Source organism: Delphinus delphis, chromosome 16 (assembly GCF_949987515.2).
Source record: "Delphinus delphis chromosome 16, mDelDel1.2, whole genome shotgun sequence".
Taxonomy (NCBI): domain Eukaryota; kingdom Metazoa; phylum Chordata; class Mammalia; order Artiodactyla; family Delphinidae; genus Delphinus; species Delphinus delphis.
In genome coordinates this window covers 61464336-61487951 of record NC_082698.1, presented here as the reverse complement: position 1 = coordinate 61487951, position 23616 = coordinate 61464336, and the positions used below count along the sequence as shown (strand labels likewise).

Below are 23616 nucleotides of genomic sequence, written 5' to 3'. Positions count from 1 at the left end.
GTATTGAAGAGGCTGTCCTTTCTCCACTGTACATTCCTGCCTCCTTTATCAAAGATAAGGTGACCATATGTGCGTGGGTTTATCTCTGGGCTTTCTATCCTGTTCCACTGATCTATCTTTCTGTTTTTGTGCCAGTACCATACTGCCTTGATTACTGTAGCTTTGTAGTATAGTCTGAAGTCAGGGAGCCTGATTCCTCCAGCTCCGTTTTTCTTTCTCAAGATTGCTTTGGCTATTTGGGGTCTTTTGTGTTTCCATACAAATTGTGAAATTTTTTATTCTAGTTCTGTGAAAAATGCCAGTGGTAGTTTGATAGGGATTGCATTGAATCTGTACATTGCTTTGGGTAGTATAGTCATTTTCACAATGTTGATTCTTCCAATCCAAGAACATGGTATATCTCTCCATTTACTTTTAAGTTGGCACCATGAAAAATCAACATGTTCAAATACTCAGTAGCTAACAAAACTGGTATTCCTGGCATTCATTTTCCCCCCAAAAGTTCCAAAACTGTTACAAACCAGCCATAATCTAGCAGTGGGTTCCCTTATGGCATTTAGCTGAATGGGATGATGTAGAGGGGAGATGCCAGTATACGTACAGTACGTGGGTATTCTTCTGTGCCATTAGACTCTTTATGAACTTTTTTTTTTTAAGCCTCACTAAATATTTTTTTAAATAATTTCTTCTGAAGATCAGTTGCTCAGTTTACTTTTTTTTTTAATGGAGTATAGTTGCTTTACAGTGTTGTGTTAGTTTCTGCTGTACAACGAAGTGGATCAGCTATATGTATACCTATATCCCCTCCCTCTTGGACCTCCCTTCCACCCCCCACCCCGCCGAATCCCACCCATCTAGGTCATCACAGAGCACCGAGCTCAGCTCCCTGTGCTATGCAGCAGGTTCCCACCAGCCATCTGTTTTACGCGTGGTAGTGTATATATATCAATCCTAACCTCCCAATTCGTCCCACCCTCCCCATCCCCCTCTGTGTCTACATGTCCGTTCTCTACATATGCATCTCTATTCCTGCCCTGAAAATAGGTTCATCTGTACCATTTTTCTAGATTCCACATATATGCGTTAATATATGATATTTGTTTTTCTCTTTCTGACTTCACTCTGTATGACAGGCTCTGTGAACTTTTAAGAGACCACAGTTTAAACAAGCACAAAAACACTTTGGCCTTATCCAGTGAAGTTGAAGGTACCTGTATCTTATGACCCTGATATGCCACTACTTGGGATATATTCTAGAAAAACGTACATGTGTGTATCAGGATAGAAGTATATTCATAGCAACATTGTTCATGATAGCTAAAAACTGGAAATAATTCAAATGCTTATCAACAGTGGGGTGGATGAATCATAGAATAGTGTGTGTGTGTCAGTCTGTTGTAGCTGTCACTCAGAATGATACTCAAATTACTCCATTTTTGGCCAGTGGGAACTTCTTAATTTTGGCTCCTGGGTCTTTTTGCATGATTCAAGTAGTCTTTGCAAACTTCCTTTCTTTCCTTCTTTTTTTTGGGACAATTTTTTTTTTTTTGCGGTACACGGGCCTCTCCTTGCTGTGGCCTCTCCTGCTGCGGAGCACAGGCTCCGGACGTGCAGGCCCAGTGGCCATGGCTCACGGGCCCAGCCACTCCGCGGCATGTGGGATCCTCCCAGACCGGGGCACAAACCCGTGTCCCCTGCATCGGCAGGCGGACTCTCAACCACTGCGCCACCAGGGAAGCCCTGGACAAAATATTTTTATTTGATGAGATATTCCAGGTTTACCTTTTACATTTCCTGCTCCAGACCCAGAATCAGCCATTTATTCAAGGAGCCCTAGTTCATTTATAGCCATGTAAAATATTTACATGGTTCCTAAGTCAAATTTATGGGATAAGACAGTTTTAAAAATTAACCAGAATAAAACCTGGAGAGACAAATAGAAAGTTAAGAGACATGAATGATAGAGTGAGAAAGGCTAACACACCTCTAGTTGGTATTTAAAAGCAGCCAGAAGACATAGATAACCTGTAAAGGTTTAACTTTTAGAACGACTGATATTCTCAATAGCAACAATGGCTGGGGCAGTTGCGGTTAGAAGAAAGATGGGCTATGAGTTGAGAATTGTTGGAGCTGGGTGATACATGCAGGGGTTTTATTAATTCCCCCTTTAGCTGTGTATAATCCACTCTTTAGTTCTTCCATTGGGTTTTTAAATTTCATTTACTGTGTTTTTCATTCTTGAGAATTCTGTTTGGTTCTTTTTTTAATTTGCTTGGTTGTTCTTTGTAGTCCCTTTCCTTGTCTTATGCTTTGTTTATTTAAATATATTACACATAATTATTTTATAGTCTGTGTCTGATAATTCCATTATTCATGAGTCTTACCTGTCTTTTTCTGCTGGTTTCACTTATGCTGTCTTGTATCCTTATATTTGTGTTTTTTTTTTTTTTTTCCGTGAGTCACTCATTTTCTTGGAAACTTAACTTTGAGGCCTAGATTGAAGTTAAGTTCTTCCAGAGAAGATTTGTATTTTTGTATTTACTCCTGCCAGTTACTGGGGATTTGCTGTGAAGTGCTGCCACACTGGAACCAATTTAAGTCTGATTTTCAGCTCACAGTTTTGTACTATGGAAGTAGTCTGAACTCAGACCACAAACTCGAATAAAAGCTGTCTTGGCATACATTCTTGAGAGATCCTTATTTTTCTTTACCCTGAGCATCTAGGTTGAGAAAAGTAATTTTTCTTGCTGTTCTCTTCTGTACCAGCGGGGTTTATTTCTTGTACTGCTAAGAGTGTGGGTGAAGTCTCTGTTTTCAGCCATCACCTCTTAGATTCCTTATCTTGAGCAGGCCCTACATTTATTTCTTGTTTATTTGTCAAAGTGGGAGTTTGAGGTCTAGATCTAGGAGTTGGCAGTAACCTTCAAAGTTAAAACCAGCTTTGACATTCACTTATCTTGTAGGATTCTTGATTTTGCTTTGTTTGGGGGTTCAGTGTGTTCCTTTATGTTAACTCAGTGGTGGATGTAAAAATATTTTTTAATGTTTTATCAAGCTTTTTTAGTTGTTCTAGTTAGGACGGTTGCCCAAGGTATATAATGTAGATTGCTGGAAATCGAAGTTCCATGATTGTTTTTTTCCATGTGGGAGACCTTTGTATACTTGAAAGCCTCTTTCCCCCTGAATCTTCTCTTCACCACAGTTTTCCTAGGATTCTCCGCTTTTCTTAGAGAATATGATTTCACAGATTTCCACCCGTGCCCGTCCTTCCTCTCTGCACGCCTTTTGGTTATCTATGACCAGCCAGGTGGATGCAGTTCTGCAAAGGTAGAGCAGCACTGAGCTTTCAATCTCTTTCTTATCTGGGTTCACTAAATTTACCTTAAACCTTTCCTCTAAGTCAATATTTTTACTCTCAGCCGTGTTTAGTCTGTTTCTTGCTGTTCCTAATGTATTCAGTAATTCTGGAATCATGCTACTTGGTACTTTGGGGGTTTTTTCAGGTCTGTGGTCTCATTCTGTTGTTTCAGTGGCCAGTCTTTCAGCTTTTTTCTTGAATTCATGTTCTTATGATATTGTCCTACAGTGAGAAACAGGAGGAATTTCCTTCTGAGTTGGCCTTTACTTTGCAGGCTACCTTTTTTTCTTTTTATATGTTTGCATAGTTACCATGCCATTTCTTTCATCTTGGCTCGTGCTTCAGTGATTGTCTCTAGACATTCTGTTTGTTCTGATGCATGATGGGTCATTTCTTGTCTGAGAGGCAAGGCTTGGGTGAAGCTTTGTTCCACCTGTATTAGAATATCTAGGCCTCTTCTGAGATTTTGTTAAAAGTTACCTACCAGAGTTCACTCTGCCTAGCTGGAAGAGAATAATACTCTTTGGGCTTTATTTCTTTAGCTCATCCTGTATCCCTGGAGTCTTCACTTTTAAAGTGTCAGTCCTGGTGTCCTCTCTCCCCAGGCTGCTTGTTTCTCCCCAGCCGCTATGTCTACCACCCACTCATCTGACAATAAAGAATCCGCCTCCATTTGCTTCTCTGAAGGTTTGGGGGTGTTAATGAGAATTCTCAGGGTTTTGCTGACTTACCCGGACAATTTCCATGTCTTGGAGGAGGGATGAAGAACTGGGTTTTACTCTTTGCTGTGCTTTAGAAACTTGTTTCTTTTTCTCATCATCAGTATTTGAAGTTTATTGTGTTAGATTCCCTCTTTCTTTGTTTGGTTGTTGTTACTGCAGGGTTTTAATGCTTTTTTCCTTTATTCTTGCACATACTGGGGGAGAGAAAATCTGTGAAGTAGTTTCAGTCTTCCATCTTAATCCAGAAATCCAACTCTGGGTGGGGGGGTTGCATTGCTACAGTTTAACCATGCCTCTCCCATTAGGACCCTTTTTAGTGCTGTGTCAGGGGTCAGGAGAAGGAAAGACAGAGTCTAAGATCCGCAGTCTCTTCTGATACTTAGACTTTTATAAGAGAACTAATTACCTCTGGGATTATGTGAGTTTCTCTGTTTCTCTCTTTTGTCTCTGTCTTTCTCTCTGTCTCTCTCTTGATGAGCCACCTCTGGTGAAGACAGTTCAGAGTTCAGAGGTGGGAAACAAGAAGACACGGCCAACTGGCTGGGCAGTCTTTAGCCTGTTCCCAACTAAGGTATTAAGCTCTTCTCATTCTTTCTTCTTCAACCTTAAACTGTCCTTTTATTAGCTTCATTTGCCCCAGTTAGAACGGGTGAGAGGTGACTTTATTTACTGAAAGAAAGTGTTGCCATGGGAAACAGCCTTGGCTTGCGCAAATGCCATCAGGTCCAAAGAGTATCTGAAAGAAAAATTTCCAAATTTTTCTGTTCTCTTGTTGCTGAGTTAGATGTCATATATTAGAGTGAGAGGTTTTAAAAATGTTGAAAGATGTTGACTAACGTAATAAGTAGTTATTGAGGCCTCTGTCTTCTTACTTCAGAATTAGATTTCCATTTTTGGAGGGGTGGTGCCAGGGGTAGAGGGAAATGGGAGAGTAGCAGCATATTTGAACACAGAATTTAGGGATCAGAAATAAAAATTGGAAGTAAAATTTAGGTGTTCCTGCTTTTACAGTCCAAAGTACACTGGTGTTTGCCTAACAGATAATGATGTTGATTGGATTAGTTATTGGACTGAAAATAGGACATGTGAAGTGAGTGAGTGACTAGGGGTTTGGAAATATTTCTGCTTAGGTCATTACTGGACCTTAGTGAGAGATGAGTGCGCCGAGGACTTGATCCTTTCTCGACTTCCTTCACAACTGGCTTGGCTCCTCATATGATGTTCTGAGGTTTTATGCTGGACCACAGGACATGCCGCGATTTGCAGCGCTGACCTCAACTGTAAGCAGAGAAATGCAGAGGCCTACAAACAAGTGTCCTGTGCCTGAGTGCAGTGACTTACTGTGTGGATGACGGTCACGTTTCCTGAAGGCTTCCTCAGTTACAAAATGACTGACTCTGCTCAGCTAATCTTCCATATAATTCCTGACTACTGGGATTTTTTATTTTTATTTTTGTCTTCGTTGGGTCTTTGTTGCTGTGCGCGGGCTTTCTCTAGCTGTGGCAAGCGGGGGCTACTCTTTGTTGCAGCACGCGGGCTTCTCGTTGCGGTGGCTTCTCGTTGCGGAGCACGGGCTCTAGACGCGTGGGCTTCAGTAGTTGTGGCTCACGGGCTTTAGAGCGCAGGCTCAGTAGTTGTGGCTCACGGGCTCTAGAGCGCAGGCTTCAGTAGTCGTGGCTCACGGGCTCTAGAGCACAGGCTTCAGTAGTCGTGGCTCACGGGCTCTAGAGTGCAGGCTCAGTAGTTGTGGCGCACAGGCTTAGCTGCTCTGCAGCACGTGGGATCTTCCCGGAGCAGGGCTCGAACCCATGTCCCCTGCACTGGCAGGTGGGCTCTTAACCACTGCCACCAGGGAAGTCCCTCCACTGGGATTTTGTATCCTGTGGTATTTTTGTCTTATATGTGGATATTACTTTAGGAAATTTCAGTCATCGCCTGCTCTCATTTCATCTCATGTTAAGTAAGTTACACTAAATATGAAAATATAGAAAGTTTTACTTTTTATCAAAAGATGGATGACACTGGATGAATCACTTAGTCTCTCAGTTTGGGGGCTCAGTTTTCTTACCTGTAAAATGGAAAAGCTTTCTAAGATTATATGAATCTTTGGAGATGATAAATCTAAGGAAATATCCACCTAGCTCAGTGCTATGGCTTTTTTTTTTTCCCTGTTTGTTTTGAAATTATTTCATTCTTAGATGTTATCAAAGGATAGCCAGATGGGTATGACATACCTGTATTGGTCATGGTTTACTGAGAGTCAAATCAGGCGTTAAGAAATGTTAACGGAGGGTCTGGTAGGTGTCAGCTACTAGCTATGTGTCAGGAATATTGTCATGAACAGAACAGTCCCCACCTTCATGAGTTTTGTAGTCCAGTGAGGAAGACAAGATGAATGAAATGACCTCTGAGTATTTTTGTATCAACTCTGGTAAAGAAATTCACCTGTATCAGAGGTGCTAGGCCTAGTAGCTTCAGGAGAACATTTTTCTTCACTCTAAAAACATTAGGATGTTTTTTTAAAATTTCAGATAAGTTAACAAAATTCTAAGTAGAGGCTTCTGCTTTTTTCTGTGTTTCAAACTTGTCAAAACCACAAGTTTACTTTGGAATATCTGAGTGTCTCTTTTTGGTCTTCTAATGTATTGCATAGCTGACTAGAGCTGTAACTTCACAGTTTCACACTCTTCAATGGGCATTAAAATTTAAATCAAAGTCAGCAATCCTGATGCTTTTGGATGGGGTAAAATGCCCTATGCTATCTGCAACTGGACGAACAACAGAAATGTAGGCGGATGGTGTGCAGATGGGATCTGGGCAGATGTACATTTGTTTGCACAGTGTGGAGCTTCTCATCATTTAGTAGTTTTTATTCTTCTCCTGAACCAAGACTGGGCTTAGCCAATAAAGTCAAATTTTCCTTCTGGTGGACAGAAGCATTTGCTCTGCAGCATGCAGAGCTCACCTGTTTCTGCATCAGATACCCTCAAGTCCAAGGCAGGAAGTGCATGCTGATAGCTATCCCAGCTCCCTTCCACAGATGGCCTCTCTTTTTTATTACAGGTGACCTCCGGGGGGACAGAAAGTATTCTGATGGCCTGTAAAGCTTATCGGGAACTGGCCTTCGAGAATGGGATCAAAACTCCAGAAATGTATGTACATTTCCCTTGGTATCCATGGAGGATTGGTTCTAGGACCCCCATGGATACCAAATCCTCGATACTCAGGTCCCTTATATAGAGTGGTATAGTATTTGCATATGGCCTATGCATATCCTCCATATAGTGGTTTGTGTTTTTTTTTTTAATTTATTTATTTTTGGCTGCATTGGGTCTTTGTTGCTGCACGCAGGCTTTCTCTAGCTGCGGTGAGCCGGGGTCTACTCTTCATTGCGGTGCACGGGCTTCTCATTGTGGTGGCTTCTCTTGTTGCGGAGCACGGGCTCTAGCGCGCAGGCTCAGTAGTTGTGGCGCACAGGCTTAGTTGCTCTGCGGCATGTGGGATCTTCCTGGACCAGGGCTCAAACCTGTGTCCCCTGCATTGGCAGGCGGATTCTTAACCACTGCGCCACCAGGGAAGCCCCTCCATATGGTTTTAAATCATCTCTAGATTACTTAGAATACTTAATGTGTAAATGCTATATAAATGGTTGCTGGTATGCAGCAAATACAAGTTTTGCTTTTTGGAACTCTTTTCCCCCTGAATATTTTCCTTCCTTGGGTGGCTGAACTCACGGATACGGAGGGTTTGACTGTATGTGTGGCTGGGTTTTTTCCCCTGTTAGGTTTGTCTGTGTGGAATACTGCTGTGTGAAACAGCCTGATAATCTGTTTTCTGATTCTTGTCTTCCTCTGGTAATTCCAGTCCTCTTCTCTCCCATCCTGTGCCCTTGACCATTATCCTTCACATTCAGCAAAATCCTAAGTGGATCTGCTAGTTAATATTGAAGGTCATTCCCTTTCCCAACCACCCAGATTTATACATGGTGTATACTGCAAGAGATCCTTTTTCTAAAAGTTGACAGAGTTATAGGACTACATCTTTGAATTCTGTGATGCTATAAGTTTATCTCGTGCCTAAGGAAAGCTCTCTACTTAGTTCAGTAAAAGTTACTTAAATATAATAGGCTGCCTCGGGGTGCTCCCTAAGAAAATTTCAGCCTGACAGCTGTGTTCTGGGAGGAAAATTTTTAAAAATCTTCTTGAGATGTACCCATATTGCCACCCCGTGGACATAATTTTGATATTTGGTTGCATTTTTTTTCTCTAGTTTCCCTCCTTGTACAGTGTGTTTATACCACATCTTTTGGGTTAATTTTTTTCCACAAGTGTCAGTGACTAAGGGTTTTGTTGTACATGATCTCATGCTGTGATTCATACCTAGCCTAAGAGAGTAGGTCAGGCTGCCATCTCTCTCCATGCATGAATCTTTGATGCTTGGTACTTGTTCAGTGATAGCGATTTTTCTGCCTTAAAGGGAACAGATTAATTGTAAGAGAGAAGTGATTGCGGGAAGTCTGAAAGCAAATGACTTGGTTTCCTTTTTCAATACTGTTTGAAATGCTGCTCCCAAATATGTAGGAAAAATGGGGATTGTAGTTTTTCATAGGATCATGGTCTTCCAGAGATGGAGAAGAGCACTGATCTGACGCCTGACTGCTGCTTTAGTATCCCTGCTGAGAAGTCTTATGTTTCGTGCTTGAACATGTGTTGTGTCAGGAAGCTTGCCCCTTACTGAGGTACCCGTCTCTGGGCAGGCAGCCACCTGAGGATTCGACCGCATATTGATCTGATCCAGATTCCCCGTCAGCCTGATTGATGCTTGGGGTCCCTCCATGTGGCATTATTTCCAAGTTCTTCCTGCTACCAAAATGGTTTGGTAGCAGGAAGAAGGAGGGAGAAGGCTTCTCTAGAAAATCAGGTGACCTCTTTTTGTCTGTGCTTAAAAAGAAAAATAAAACAATATAAACAGTTTTGAAAACTGGACTAAAGATAATCAGAAGTTTCTTCCTGGTGATTTAGATTAGCTGCTACCCATGTTATCTCTTGAACCCTGTTTTGATTTGAATTTCACTGTTTTCTTCTTCCCTGTCCTTTAGTGTAGCCCCCCAGAGTGCCCATGCTGCATTTGACAAAGCAGCCAACTATTTTGGGATGAAGATTAAACGGGTTCCACTGAACAAAATGATGGAGGTGGATGTTCAGGTGAGTTCCTCTGAAGGGCTGTTGTCTGTCTTGGGCTGCAAGAAGCAGGAAGTGCTTTTTCCAGTGTCACACACAGATAGGCTCAAAATGCCTTTGATTGTAGTAGCCAGAGTTGCAAAAACTGCCACTGGCAGTGGTGAGTCACTGCAGCTCCAGTCTCTTCATGAACTCGAATAGGAAGATGAGACTAACTTGAGACTTTAAGGACCTGGGTTTGCTTCAGCACCATCACTTTCTCTTCTGTCTGTAAAATGAGCCAGGACTAACTTGCCCTAAGACTCTCACTGTCATTTTCGATTGGCCTGAATTAGTACCATTGCCATTATAATAGTAATTTTTTTTCAGAAGTAAACTGTACAATTTATTAGCAGTAGCATTATTCCCCCCACCTTAATTGAGGTATTAACTAATTGATAAGTAAAAATTGTGTATAAGGTATACAACTTGGTGTTTTGATACATGTATACATTGTGAAATAATCACCACAGTCAAGCTATTTAACATCTCCATCACCTCACGTAGTTACCATTTTCTTTTTTCATGGTTAGAATACTTAAGACCACCCTGCAGATCTCAGCAGATTTCAGCTATACAGTGCAGTATCGTTCAGCACAGTCACCTGGCTCTACATTAGAGCTCCAGAACTTACTCATCTTGCGGAACTGGAACTTGGTACTCCTTGACTAACATCTCCCTGTTGCCCTCATCCTCCAGCTCCTGGCAACCACAGTTCTGCTCTTTGCGTCTATGAGTTTGTTTTAGATTCCTCATATAAGTGAGATCATGCAGTATTTGTCCTTCTGTGTCTGGCTTATTTTTAGTAATTACTTTTATGCCTTGCATTTACACAGAAGAACTGTAGTTTTCAGTGTTATCAGAATCGCATTTGAGCCTCATGACAACCTGGGGAGGTCGTAGAAGCTGTTAGTGTTATTGCAGCCGAGGAAACACACTGGCTGGTTATGTAGTTTCCTCAAGGCTTCACTGCTAATAGGCGGGGCGAGGACTCACGTTTGGCTCTTTTGCCTCTTAGCCGAATATTCTTTTTTACCCTCACAGTGATTCTGCTGTTTTTGTACTGTGCTCTCAGACTGTTCCCCCCAAATGTTTGTATCCAGCCAGCACAGCAGGGCGGTGGCGTTCTTCCAGGTTGGAGAGGTGAAGCAGGGGTGCTAGTGGAACTGGAACTCGAGGCTGGTAGCCTAGATTGCTCCTGGCGGCAGAAGAGAGGAGGAATTGTGATGTGGCTTCTCACTTTCCTTTCAACTTTCAACCCCCAGGCCATGCGAAGAGCCATCTCCAGGAACACTGCCATGCTCGTGTGTTCTGCCCCCCAGTTTCCTCACGGTGTGATAGATCCTGTCCCTGAGGTGGCCAAGGTATGTGTGAGAATGGACGACTAGGCAGGCAGGCTGAGATTTTAAAGTAGCATCTAATGGTGCAGTACTTGGCGGAAAGAACGATTTCGAGTTTAGATTCTAGCCCAGTGGTGATGAACAGCTCTCGTCCGCCCTGTGATAAGCTGCACAGCTCTGCCGAAGCCTCTGAAATGACTAGCTTCTGCTATGGGGGAGGGATAACACGGGGAGGAAGCCTTTGTTTAAACTGGACATTCTGAAGCAGTCCTGACGTTTTGATTCAGATCAGGAAATAATCTGCATTTAGGGCTTGCCTGTCAGAGCTCACCGTGCTGCCCCAGAGCACCCCCCTCCTTCCCCGCCCCCAGCCTAAGGCAGAGTGCGTCTCATTTCTTGCTGGATTTTGCAGGTGAGTTTGAGGCCCCACGTATTTCAATATAAAATAGAAACCACATTCAGATGAATTATTTTGAAGGCTAACTACATTTGAAAGACAAGCTTTATTAAAAATGTCAAAAATAGCCAGGTTTTTAATACACGCAAGACAGTACACAATGCCTTGGGCCTGTACCCCACCATTCCACCCGTGTCTTGCAAAGTTTTCGTTGTAGAGCTATAACTGATATTGTCTATGGTCTTTGGTTTATGGAACTAGCTGGCTGTCAAATACAAAATACCTCTTCACGTGGACGCTTGTCTGGGGGGCTTCCTCATCGTCTTTATGGAGAAAGCCGGATACCCACTGGAGCACCCATTTGATTTCCGGGTGAAAGGTGTGACCAGCATTTCAGCTGATACTCATAAGGTGAGTGAGGGACGAGACCACATGTTAATCAAAGTAGACAGTTGATTATTTTGACTACTACTAATAAAATAAATTTATCTTTGCTTCCATCCTGACATACCTTCCTGGGGTACTGTCTTAAATAAGGAAAACTCTATGCTACGTGAGAGATAGGAAGCAAACCGATTAACTAGACAAGACGTTGCTTTTCCTGGGCCTCAGATTCCTCATTCCTAAAATAGAGAATTTAAACCCCATGAACCCCCCTGAAGTTTCTTATACTTTTTAATAAATAAGTTGGAAATCTTAATGTGAGTGGGAACAGAGGGAAACTGACAGGGGGAATCTGCATGAAGAGAGTTCTGGGGCAGGTCTGCCGCATGGAACTGTACACTCACCTGTCTGCTTCTCCCCCTCAGTACGGCTACGCTCCCAAGGGCTCTTCGGTGGTGTTATACTCTGACAAGAAGTACAGGCACTATCAGTTCTTCGTTGACACAGATTGGCAGGGCGGCATCTACGCTTCCCCAACCATTGCGGGCTCACGGCCTGGTGGCATCAGTGCAGCCTGTTGGGCCGCCCTGATGTACTTCGGTGAGAGCGGCTACGTTGAAGCTACCAAGCAGATCATCAAAACCACTCGCTTCCTCAAGTCAGAGTATGTCTGGAAGGTTGGGGGGCTCCGCCGTGTTGCTTGCTTTGTCTGCTGTAGGCTCAAGGCAGCTGCTAGGCCCAGTGCCGTGGCTGCAGCCCGTCTGCAGGCCCGGAGTGTGGTGTTGGCCTGGGGAGATAAGCTCCCTTGCGTGCTGGGACTTGGAGGCCACACCCGGGCTTCATCCGTGGGCCGTGTTGTCTCCCTGACAACTGGCAGCTCTTACCAGGTGCTGGTGTACATCTTAATGGTTAAGACAGTGCTTCTCAGAACGTGAGGTTGAATCTTCATCAGTCACATGGAGGGCTTGTTAAGACGCAGATTGCCGGGGCCCACTCCTAGAATTCTGACGCAGTAGGTCTGGAACGGGAGTCTGAAGATTGGCATTTCTGAAAGTTCCCAGTGGACACTAATGCTGCTGGTCTGAGTCACACTTGGAGGATCGCTGGCGTAAGAGAAGAACTGGAGAGGGGGAGGGCGGAAGGGGTGGTGAAATCCGGGGTTAAGGCCAGAACCAGCTTGTGTGCTTTGTCTAACACACCTCTTCGTGTGTCACCTGCCTGGCTCTCCGTGTGTCACCAGGATTGGGGAGGCCTCTTCACGCTCTTGAGGGTGAATGAAAGCAGCCAGTAGGCACAGCTCACTTGAAAAAGGCCTGCATATGGTCCTGATACACCCATCTGCTGAGAAGTGCTGTACCATTTCTTGCTTTAGGGATTACATGGATGACTTTTTATTTTTTTATTTTGTTGCTGCATGCGGGCTTTCTTTAGTTGCAGTGAGTGGGGGCTACTCTTGGTTGTGGTGCATGGGCTTCTCATTGCAGTGGCTTGTCTTGTTGTGGAGCACGGGCTCTAGGTGTGCAGGCTTCAGGAGTTGTGGCTCGTGGGCTCTAGAGTGCAGGCTCAGTAGTTGTGGCACGTGGGCTTAGCTGCTCCACAGCATGTGGGATCTTCCCGGACCAGGGCTCGAACCCGTGTCCCCTGCATTGGCAGGCGGATTCTTAACCACTGAACCACCAGGGAAGCCCTACATGGATGACTTTTTTAAAGAGAGATGGATTATTTTTCCAGGATTTACAAAAAAGTACATTGTTTATCCCTCAGATACCCCTGGGGGGCATATCATAATTCGGGGGTTGGGCAGACAGGTTAAGAGCCAACAGTCTTGATTCATTGGCTCTAGTGGGGTTTGAGCCTTAAAATATTTTTAATATTTAGGAACCACTGATCTCAGTCTAGCCACCTTATGAGAAAACTTAAGCCCCCAAAGGTTAGATTTGTTATAATGGAGACATGAGATGACCAGAAGAATGTACGTGCCTGAATTTCCTTTCTGTTCCTTTTAAGGCTGGAAAATATCAAAGGCATCTTTGTTTTTGGGAATCCTCAATTGTCAGTCATTGCTCTGGGCTCCCATGATTTTGACATCTACCGACTATTCAACCTGATGAATGCCAAGGGCTGGAGCTTGAACCAGTTGCAGTTCCCACCCAGGTGAGCTTGAAGACTTTCCTTTGCTCCATGACTGCTGAAGGACTTGGGCAGCAAGATGACCTGGAGTATAGAGAGTGACTGCTAGAGCCCAGCACTTTAGTGGCAACTGTAGTATCTCAGGATGTCTCTTGCCATTTGGAGTTATTCGATATCAAGAACAAGACTGTTAGCTTTAACGTCTGGCAAATTAGGTGGCAGCCTTGAGACGAGCGGTCGGTCATGAGATCGTCTCCCACCGCCCCACACACACTTGCTCTCTTTCTGGGCTCTGTTCTGTCCCATCCGCAGGTGCTCTCATGACCTGAGTAACGGAGGGCCTCTAATCCAGGGCCTGTAGTCATTCAGGCCTGCTGCTGTCGCCTTCCATAGGCATTTCTAACCTCATCTTCCAGGATGCCTTTAAACAAACACTCTGCTTCAACAGAGTAGGTCTCCTAGTGTCCTCCACACCCCCGATCCTGTCATGTGTCGTGCCACTGCCAGTCCCATCTGGATTGCGTGTTTTCCTCTTCACAATCCCGCTGTACCCCAGTCTCCCTCCAGGGGCAGTTTCTTCTCTGCCCTGCCATATGGCCCTAGCCCATGAGGGTTCACCACCTAAGATAAAAGCGTCCTGTGGGTTGTCACATGGTTGAAGGAACAGCAGTGGAGGGGGAGGACAGGACAGCCAGCTGTATTCATCTTGTCAGGGTGGTTCTTGGTCACGCTGAGGGCATGAAGCCCTCTCGACAGCCCGTGTATTTGAGAGCCCTGATGCCCACAGCTGGGAGCACTTTGACTACACTTGTCACGAGCAACATGAAGAAGCAATCAATAAATTCCTGTACTGGGGGCTGCCTGATTTCAGAACTTTCCCCCCGTCTTATTCCAGGATTCATCTCACTTTGTCTTTCTTCTCCCATAGCATTCATTTCTGCATCACACTGGTACACACCCGTAAGCAAGTAGCGACACAGTTCCTAAAGGACATCCGGGAATCCGTCACTCAAATCATGAAGAATCCGAAAGCAAAGACCACAGGAATGGTAGGGACACTTGGGGTTTTTTCTTCCTGTGGAAGTTCAGGTGGTGTTGGTGGGCTTGAAAGAATCAGATGATCTCCAGTCTGTTCCTGCCTCTGTCCCTTATCCACAAACCTCTTTCCTTATTAGTCAGAACTGATGATCTCTGCTCACCCATTCCCAGGGTTTGTTTTAGTCTCAATCGAGGTATGCTAGATATAGTAAGCACCTTGTAAATTTGAAAGTGCTGTACAAAGACAGGTGGTGGTAGTGTCCATTTAAGAAGAAAATTTTGACACAGGAAAGGCAATAAGCCTGTTTCCTCCGGAATTTTCTACACCAAATCCCGTAGGACAGTTCTTTAGGCAGAACGGCAGGCTGGCAAATGCCTGTGAAAAACATCCTATGCCTTTCTGCTCGCATCGTGCCTGGGCTGGGGAGGCGGGCATGGTGGGAGGAGGAGTGCACGACCGCAGCGCGGGCTGCTCTGGACCCCTCGTCTCTAATGACACTCTTTGACTGGGTTTGTAGGGTGCGATCTACGGCATGGCCCAGGCTACAGTCGACAGGAACCTGGTGGCAGAATTGTCCTCCGTCTTCTTGGACAGCCTTTTCAGCACAGACACTGTAACTCAGGGCAGCCAGATGAATGGTTCTCCAAAACCCCGCTGAGCTGGGATCCTCCGTGGCCCCGAGGTGCATCTGGCCTTCAGAAGGTTGTCGGGGTGTGGGACGGGCCACGTGGTTTCAGCATCTGGTCTTTGCTCCATAGAGCACAACGCGGCAGACCATGAGACAGACTGATCCTCAGGATTCTTGTTCCTGTCCCTTTGTGGTTTTTAACGTGAAGACTCTAAAGGATTCCGTGACGTAATTGTTTTGCCCTTGTTCTAAATGTTACCCTGGGAATTGTTTTAACCATTTCTTTCTCTAACCTCTCTTGCTTTCAGCTTCACTTAATCACGGTGTGGCAGCTCTGACCTGTCCTGACTCCTTAGGGAAGGTGGGCTACAGTTTACGAGATAGGAAAAGGTTTGCTTTGTTACCTCAGGCAGGTGGGCTAGTCAGACGGGAAGTGTTCCATAACCGATGTTTCCTTCAGTGGGGGTGAGGTCTGCTCTAAGCAGGAGGCTTTTCCAGTCCTCCTCTGTGAGTGGTTAGCTGTCTCAGGGTCCCTTCTATTGCAGCTTGTGTTGTCTCCTGAGGACACAGGTTGACCAGCCATCGTTCTTGCTATGCGGGGCCGGCACGGTCCGGCAGGTCTGCTCAGTCCACCACGGCAGGGTCTGGAGCAGTCGCTGGTCCTCAGCGGTGCCTGCAGTTCCCACTTGATACTTGGTTGTCGTCATCTTTGAAGACTGTTGTTGGAAATTATGCTCCCACTGGTTTGTTCCTGTTTCCATGGACGAGGAAAAGAATGCGGTTTCAGAGAATCTAGGGCCTTCTGGGGCTGCCTCCCTGAACTGGCAGCGTTGGGGCACACCTGAACTCTCTGCTGGGCCCTTTTCTGTACTTTCCTGAGGATCGGGGTGGGATGGGCACCCAAATTCAAATGTGTCACCAGAGTGGGCAGCAGTCCTCCCCTCCCTGCCGCTCTAAGCCGTCAAGCATGTTTGCTTGCCTGAAGGAACAGCTCAAAGCACCTTCACAAATTGCCTCGACTTACCCGAGGTGGGCGTGAGAGAGCCCCCAAGGCAGGGAAAATCTCTCTCCATTCTGTGTTCTTCCTGCCTCTTCCCCCTTTATTCAGCTCCCAAAGGTACGACGGCAGTTAAGCCTCAGGTACTGCAAGCTCCTCGGCCCTGGCTAGGATGAGGTAAACCTTCTGGAATAGGAAGACATGATGGCAAGTGTCAGTTGTGGCCCAGGGCCTGGGATTCCTTCGTCAGACTAGTTGCTCAGGGTGGCGCAGGGACAGGACCCAACCCTGCGCCCGCTCCCCATGCTCCGCCTCCCGCGCGGGGCCCTGATCTAGGCTGAGCTGCAGTCCTGCTCTCATGTTGACACCCCACGTGCCTTCTTCCTCAGCGGGGCCGGGCTACTCCTGACCCGGGCCGAGGGCAACTGGATCGGTCCTTGAGGCTTTCACCTGGGTAGGGGTAAGTCAGGAGGAACTTTCCTTTGTCCCCTACCCCTCTCAGGGACTCCTGAATATTCAGCCTCTTCAGGCTGGACTCCTCTAGCCTTCTTCACTGGGAACGCCGGCCGGGAGAGCCACGATGCCTGGACTTCCCGCCGGCTCCTTGGCACGGTTGTCTGAAGTGTTCTTTAGCTCTGTACTTCCTCCACACTAACTGTGACCAGCTGGCCATGTCGTAGCAAGGCTGGTGTGGTGTCTTTCATCCTGTTTTCTGTGGGTTCCAAGGATGGTTGGGTTATGTTTCTCTTAGAGGCTCAGATCCTTCCGACGTGAGAGTCACGTTCCCCCTGGTGGCTGAACAACTGGGCACCTCCTGAGAGAGAGACTGTGCATGAACCGTCCCTGGATCTCCAGTGTGTGCAGGTTGGATAGAGGAAGTCCAGGGGCCCAGAACCACCCGGCAGGCACCACTGTGGTTTGTCAGCTGCTAAAATGGAGAAGCACGTGTCCTGCAGAGTATGCTGTTGCTTCCGGTGTCTCCCAGGACCTTCCTCTGTGCTGTGACATTGCTTGTTGCCACTTTAGGTTATGGTCACGAGCATTAGTCTGACCCAACACTTGTGGGCTTTCTATTCTGTACACCTGTGCACGAGTAACAGTCTGGCAGTGGTGGGTGGAATGTCTTGATGATGTCTTGTTGCTAGCAGGTGTCACATCGGCCTCTGCAAAAACTGTACCCTCTTTTCTGGGTTAGAATTAAGTAGTCGCATGAATATACTGCCATGTCACTTTTAACATGACCAGTTTTATACCTGGAAAACGGTACTGGCCTCTTTTAGATCTTTTCAGTCTTTAACCTCCCCCTTTTCCATCTCAAGGCTCCCTTCCTAATTGCAGCAATAATCTCTTAAGAAGCAGTTAATAAAACGTCCCCAGTTTTAATCGCTGTGGATGACTATATTCGTTTGTCTATTTAGGCACATAGGGAAGACACCTACTGGGGTGGCGGCGGCTCCAAACCGGCTGCTGGTGAGAAGTGCCCCTTTGTGTCGAAATGGTTGCGTGTGACCACTGACACCAGAACCGTTCAGACACGGACGAGCGGCAGTTCTGCTCAGTTCCAAGCACCTTCCTGGTAGCTCCACCAGGAGTGGTGGCCACACCTGTTTAAAGGTCTGGAACTCACATCTTCAGTTCCTCAGGGCCAGGGCCTTCTCTTAAGTTTTCAGTCACCTCCCTCATCCACACCTGCTTACATCTTACTGATGGATTGAGCCATCAGGGGTGGTCTCCACCCAGCTGGGCAGTGTGGATCCATTTCACCAAAGGACACTGATTTCAAGCCCTGCATTTGGTTTGGGAGCTGATGGAACTCCTCAGATATCTGCACACGTAACCACTGGGCCTCTTGTCCCATTATGAATACGAAGTGAGAAGTCTTTCTGAAGGATTATTCAGGCTCTGAAGTTCTGTCCTTCAGGGAACCCAGCTTTTCATTCTGGCTCTCAGCCCATTCACACTGCCAGAATCAAGCCAAGGAATACGCCTTTGCCATATGGTTTCTGCCAAAGGACTCGGTTCCCTGAGCCCTCACTTGCTTTGGGGTAAAGCCTAGAGAAAAAGGGGCCAGGATATGTTTGGTGAGGAGGCGTGGTCCACCCAAGAAGTGGTGCCTGATGCTCACAGCTGTGAGCCCCTTTGCCTTCTCTGTGGGTCTTGACAGCAACGAGCTGCTTTTAGCTAGACCCAGGAGTGACAGAAATAATGACAGAGGCCTAACTTGGTAGCCACCAGCTATAGCCTGTAAGCAGAAGGCATGTGTTTGAGAGCCTTTTCTTGAGCTGGAGTTGTAATTGCCTTACTTTTTCTTGTGTTTTTTTTTTGGTCCATAATAGCTCCTTAACATCCTCTGCTATAATTTCAATTATTTGCATTAATTTTAGAATAAACATGTTTATTTCCAAAAAGTGTTCCTTGTGTCTTTGTACCACATCAAGGTGCTTCATATAACTGTAGTGCCCTCCAGGTTGGCACTTTTCAGTCTTTGATCCATGAGTAAGCAGAGGCAGAAAGGTGACATAACAGTCCATACTGCCATGTCTAGTGGCTTGTCCCCTGATCCAGTCATTAGGTCAAAGCACATTTAGAAGAATTTATGTCAGAAGTGAAGCAGATGGGGGAACCACTGTCTGAACCTTGTTGGTTCGACATTAAGCTTTACTGAGAACTTGTTACTAAAATTATCGGACAGAGAGAGATCAAGATGGCAGAATATAAAAGGACATGGAGCTCACCTCCTCCCATAAATACATCAAAAATACATGTACATGCGGAACAATTCTCAGAGAATACCTACAGGAGGCTGGCAGAAGATCTCATACAACCAAAGCTTCAAGAAAGATCACCATATAACTGGGTAGGATGAAAGAAAAAAAAAAACAAATCAGGATGGGACCTGCACCCCTTGGAGGGAGCTGTGAAAGAGGAAAGGTCTCTTCACCCCAGGAACCCCCTTCACCAGCTGGGAGATCAGCCGGGACAGGGAGCTTCAGCAGCTCAGAGGAGAGTGCAGCCAGCCGGCTTGCAGCAGGCAGAACAGAGAGAGACCAGCACAGACAGTCCCGGCCACCTCGTTGCACTCCGCAGCCCAGATGCGCATCTGCTGGAGCACGTGGGGCTGGGTGCTGAAACTTGGGCTTCAGCAGATAGACCCAGGGAGAGGACGGGTTGGCTGCACAGAGATAGCCCAAAGGGGCTGGAGTGTGGTCCAGGCTGCAACCAGGCGTGTGTGCAGGACAGAGTATGGGTTGGTCCCAGAAGCCCCGTTAGTAACGTGCACACCAAGGGAGTGGGGCGACTCGCCACAGCAGCCTCGTTCTCGGGGCTTACAGTGGGCACGGCTCCCCCCCTACAGTTCTGGGGGCCTGCGAGTGCTGGCGGGTTGCCCATGTGCAGAGGCAGGGCTGAAATCTGAGGCGTGTGACTTCAGTGGATTTAGGTGCTGCAGGCAGCTTTGTACCTTCATTGCCTGTGGGACACCTGAGCAGATTACTGGTGCTTCTGTAGCTATGGCGGGTCCGGCATTAGTAGCTGCAGGCTTTGTGGGCCCCGTGCATGCAGATGCATGGTCAGGGCCTGAGCTGACTCCTTAGCTCCCACGGCGGGTCCAGGTGTGCAACTACAGCGGTCCCCATGCCTGACTTTGGCGGATCTGTGCTAGTGGCTTTGTGAGCACAGCACCTGAGGTACACCTGGGAGACTGCCTGCATTCCCATGGCTGACTCGGGGCCGAGGGCAGTGCCAACAACAGGGTACTTTGTGAGCCCGCACAACAGGTGACAGGCAACACCACAGAGTGCATTTCCTAGCGGACAGCTCCGGTGGAAGAATACTCAGTGGCTCCTCTCTCAGCGGGAGTGCTCCAGTCCTGCCTACCTCACACCACAGCTCAGAAATGGATCTGGGGCTTCTTCTCCAACAACTGGGGAGCAGACCCGCCCCAAAGAGGGCTGTGACAACCACAGAGCAAAGAGGAGGCCCTGCTGAACATCCAGTGCAGGCTCTGGTCACCACAACACCTATCGTACCTCCTATAACATCCAGCACAACCTGAAGACAGACATGGCAGGCGTCCACACTAAAAAGTCCTCGCACCAAAAATATTAGGCCACACAGGGATGCTCCCACAGAAAAACAGCCCTTCAAGACCACAGTATATAACTTTGTCTTAAATCCATAGAGTCAGAGAAATTTAAGTGAAATGAAAAGGCAGAGGAACTACTCCCAATTAAAATAAGAAAATCCCCTGAAAGAGCAAATAATGAAACAGACCTCTACAGACTACCAGACCCCCAGTTCAAGAAGGAGGTGGTAAAGATACAGAAAGAATTAAGAAAGGCTATCAACAAATACAAATCACTGTAAAAAGGACCTAGAAACTATAAAGGGGAGACAATTAAAATTATAAAACTCACTTGCCAAGATGAAAGCCAACCTAAAGGCAATAAATAGCAAACTAAATAATGCAGAAGAATGAATAAGTGATCTGGAAGATAGAGTAATGGAAATCACCCAATCAGAACAGCAGACAGAAAGACAAGAAAAAGCAATATATGAGATCTATGGGATAATATAAAGCATGTCAATCTACGCACAATAGGAATCCCAGTAGAAGAAGAAAAAGGGGATCAAAAATGTATTCGAAGAAATTATAGCTGAAAATTTCCCAAACCTAAAGAAGGAAACATATCCAGGTATAGGAAGCACAGAGGGTCCAAAACAAGATGAACCTGAAGAGAACTACACCAAGACACATTATAATTAGAATGGCAAAAGTGAAAAATAAACGGAGGATTCTAAGGACAGCAAGGAAAAAACAAGGAATTAATTACAAGTGAACCACCAAAAGACTATGAGCTGACCGCAATACAGAAACACTGCAGGCCAGAAGGGAGTGGCAAGATATATTCAAAGTCCTGAAATGGAAAAACCTGCCACCTAGAATACTCTAACCAGCAAGATTATCATTTAGAATAGAAGGAGAATTTCTCAGAGAAGAAAAAACAAAGAATACAGTAATACTAAAATCTATCCTAAAAGAAATATTGAAAGGTATTCTCTAAATAGAAAAGAAGAATCTATAGGAAAGAGAAAATCACACAATTGGAAAAAAAAGTCACTTAAATAAACCAGTACAGAGATTGAGGAAAAATAATCAAAAAAATTTTTCTGAAAGTGATGATAGCCACATTGAACAGCAAAAGTATAAATGAGATGTAAAAGAGGACATCAGAGTCATAAAATGTGGGGGAAGAAAGTAAGACAATGTAGATTTTTCTTCTTAGACTATGCTTGAGCCTATATGGCTACCAGTCTGAAGCAAGTAGATACAGTAATGGGTAAACGTACTTGAAAACAGGGTAATCACAAAACAAAAACATATTCACAAAAAACGAAGAGAACAAAAAGCATAATACAAAAGAAAACCATCAAATCACAAAAGGAAAAAAAAGAAAGAAATACAAAATCAATAAGAAAACAAGATTTAAAATGGCAATAAAAAATATCTTTCCATAATTACCTTAAATGTCAATGGACTAAATGCTCCAATCAAAACACACAGACTGGCAGACTGGATAATAAAACAAGAGTCTACAATATGCTGGCTATAACAGACCCACTTTAGGGTGAAGGACACACATAGATTGAAAGTGAGGTAATCAAAAACAATATTTCTTGCAAATAGAAATGACAATAAAGCAGGGGGTAGCAATATTCATATCAGACAAAATAGACTTTAAAGCCAAGGCCATAAAGAAACAAAGAAAAACACTATATAATAAAGGTATCAATACCAGAAGAGGATATTACGCTCATTAACATATATGCACCTATTATAGGAGCACTTAAATACATAAAACAAATGTTAAGAGACATAAAGGGAGAAACTGATGGGAATATAATAATAGTGGGAGATTTTAACAGCCCACTGACATTAATAAAGACATCTTCTAGATAGAAAATTGATAAGGGAAAAGAGATCCTAAATGACACAGTAGAACAGTTAAACTTAATAGATATTTTCAGCATATTACATCCAAAAAACTAGAATACACATTCTATTCAAGTGCACATAGAACATTTTCTAGAACAGGCCACATACTGTCTCACAAAACAAGCCTAAACAAATTTAAGATAGAAATTTGAAGTATCTTTTCTAACCACAATGGCATGAAACTAGAAATCAACCAGAGAGAGAAAGGAAAAGAAAAGACTTATATGGAGACCATACAACATGCTACTAAAAAACCAATGGGTGAACAATGACATAAAAGAGGAAATTTTTAAAAACCATGAGACGAACAACAATGAAAATCTAACCATACCAAATCTCTGGGACGAAGCAAAAGCATTCCTAAGAGGGAAGTATAGAGCCATACAAGTCTTCCTAAAAAATAAGAAAAATCTCAAATAAACAACCTAACCTACCACCTAAGAAAATCAGAAAAAGAATACACAAAACCTAAAGGTAACATAAGAAATGTAATAATAAAGATCAGAGAGAAAATAAAATAGAGATGAAGAAAAATGTAAAAATTCAAAAAAACCAAGAGCAAGAGTTGGTTTTTTGAAAGAGTAAACATAATGGACAAACCTCTGGCCAGGAACACCAAGAAGAAAAGAAAGAGGACCTGAGTTAAAAAAGTAAGAAATGGAAGAGAAGGAGAAACAGACTTCTGAATTGTTTTGTCTCCTTTGCTGCACGTGCTGTTATCACCAGTCAGTGCACTGTGATGCACAAGGGCTAGGGTGAAATGGAAATTTCTCTTTTAGGAAACAGGAAATAGGTTACGAATAAAAGAATGCTCATCCACTGAAAGGAGATGGTCTCTCTCTGGGCATCAGTGTTGACTGAATGCAGAGAACCTGGAAATTGATTCAGGAGTTTTGGAAACTAAACAAAAAAAATCACCGAGGGGCTTCCCTGGTGGCGCAGTGGTTAAGAATCCACCTGCCAATGCAGGGGACACGGGTTCAAGCCCTGGCCCGGCAAGATCCCACATGCCGCAGAGCAACTAAGCCCGTGTGCCACAACCACTGAGCCTGCGCTCTAGAGCTCACGTGCCACAACTACTGAAGCCTATGCACCTAGAGCCTGTGCTCCGCAACAAGAGAAGCCACTGCATCACAACGAAGAGTAGCCCCTGCTTGCCGCAACCGGAGAAAGCCCATGCACAGCAACCAAGACCCAACACAGCCAAAAAAAAAAATCACTGAACATCATCATGATTGTCAAATTCTAACCAGAACTGAAACCAGCCGTGTGGCTGACAGGGTCTTGGTGCTCCAGCCGGGTGTCAGGCCTGTGCCTCTGAGGTGGGAGAGCCGAGTTCAGGATATTGGTCCACCAGAGCCCTCCCAGCTCCACATAACATCAAACAGCAAAAGCTCTCCCAGAGAT

General features: G+C 45.1%; 2 protein-coding genes across 3 annotated transcripts in view; one reads left to right on the top strand and one right to left on the bottom strand.

Annotated features, from left to right (window-relative positions):
* SGPL1 (sphingosine-1-phosphate lyase 1) overlaps positions 1-16259 on the top strand; it is a 52545-nt gene extending 36286 nt beyond the window's left edge. For both annotated transcript variants that reach the window (XM_060034842.2, XM_060034841.2), the window contains 8 exons: positions 7144-7232; positions 9179-9284; positions 10565-10663; positions 11298-11447; positions 11846-12084; positions 13428-13574; positions 14479-14599; positions 15107-16259. In XM_060034842.2, coding sequence (XP_059890825.1) covers positions 7144-7232; positions 9179-9284; positions 10565-10663; positions 11298-11447; positions 11846-12084; positions 13428-13574; positions 14479-14599; positions 15107-15247 — 1092 coding nt within the window. In that variant the 3' untranslated portion in view covers positions 15248-16259. The remainder of the gene's footprint in view (positions 1-7143; positions 7233-9178; positions 9285-10564; positions 10664-11297; positions 11448-11845; positions 12085-13427; positions 13575-14478; positions 14600-15106) is intronic.
* Positions 16260-16311: 52 nt separating this feature from the next.
* PCBD1 (pterin-4 alpha-carbinolamine dehydratase 1) overlaps positions 16312-23616 on the bottom strand; it is a 35458-nt gene continuing 28153 nt past the window's right edge. The window contains exon 4 of the mRNA XM_069541540.1: positions 16312-16400. Coding sequence (XP_069397641.1) covers positions 16347-16400 — 54 coding nt within the window. The 3' untranslated portion in view covers positions 16312-16346. The remainder of the gene's footprint in view (positions 16401-23616) is intronic.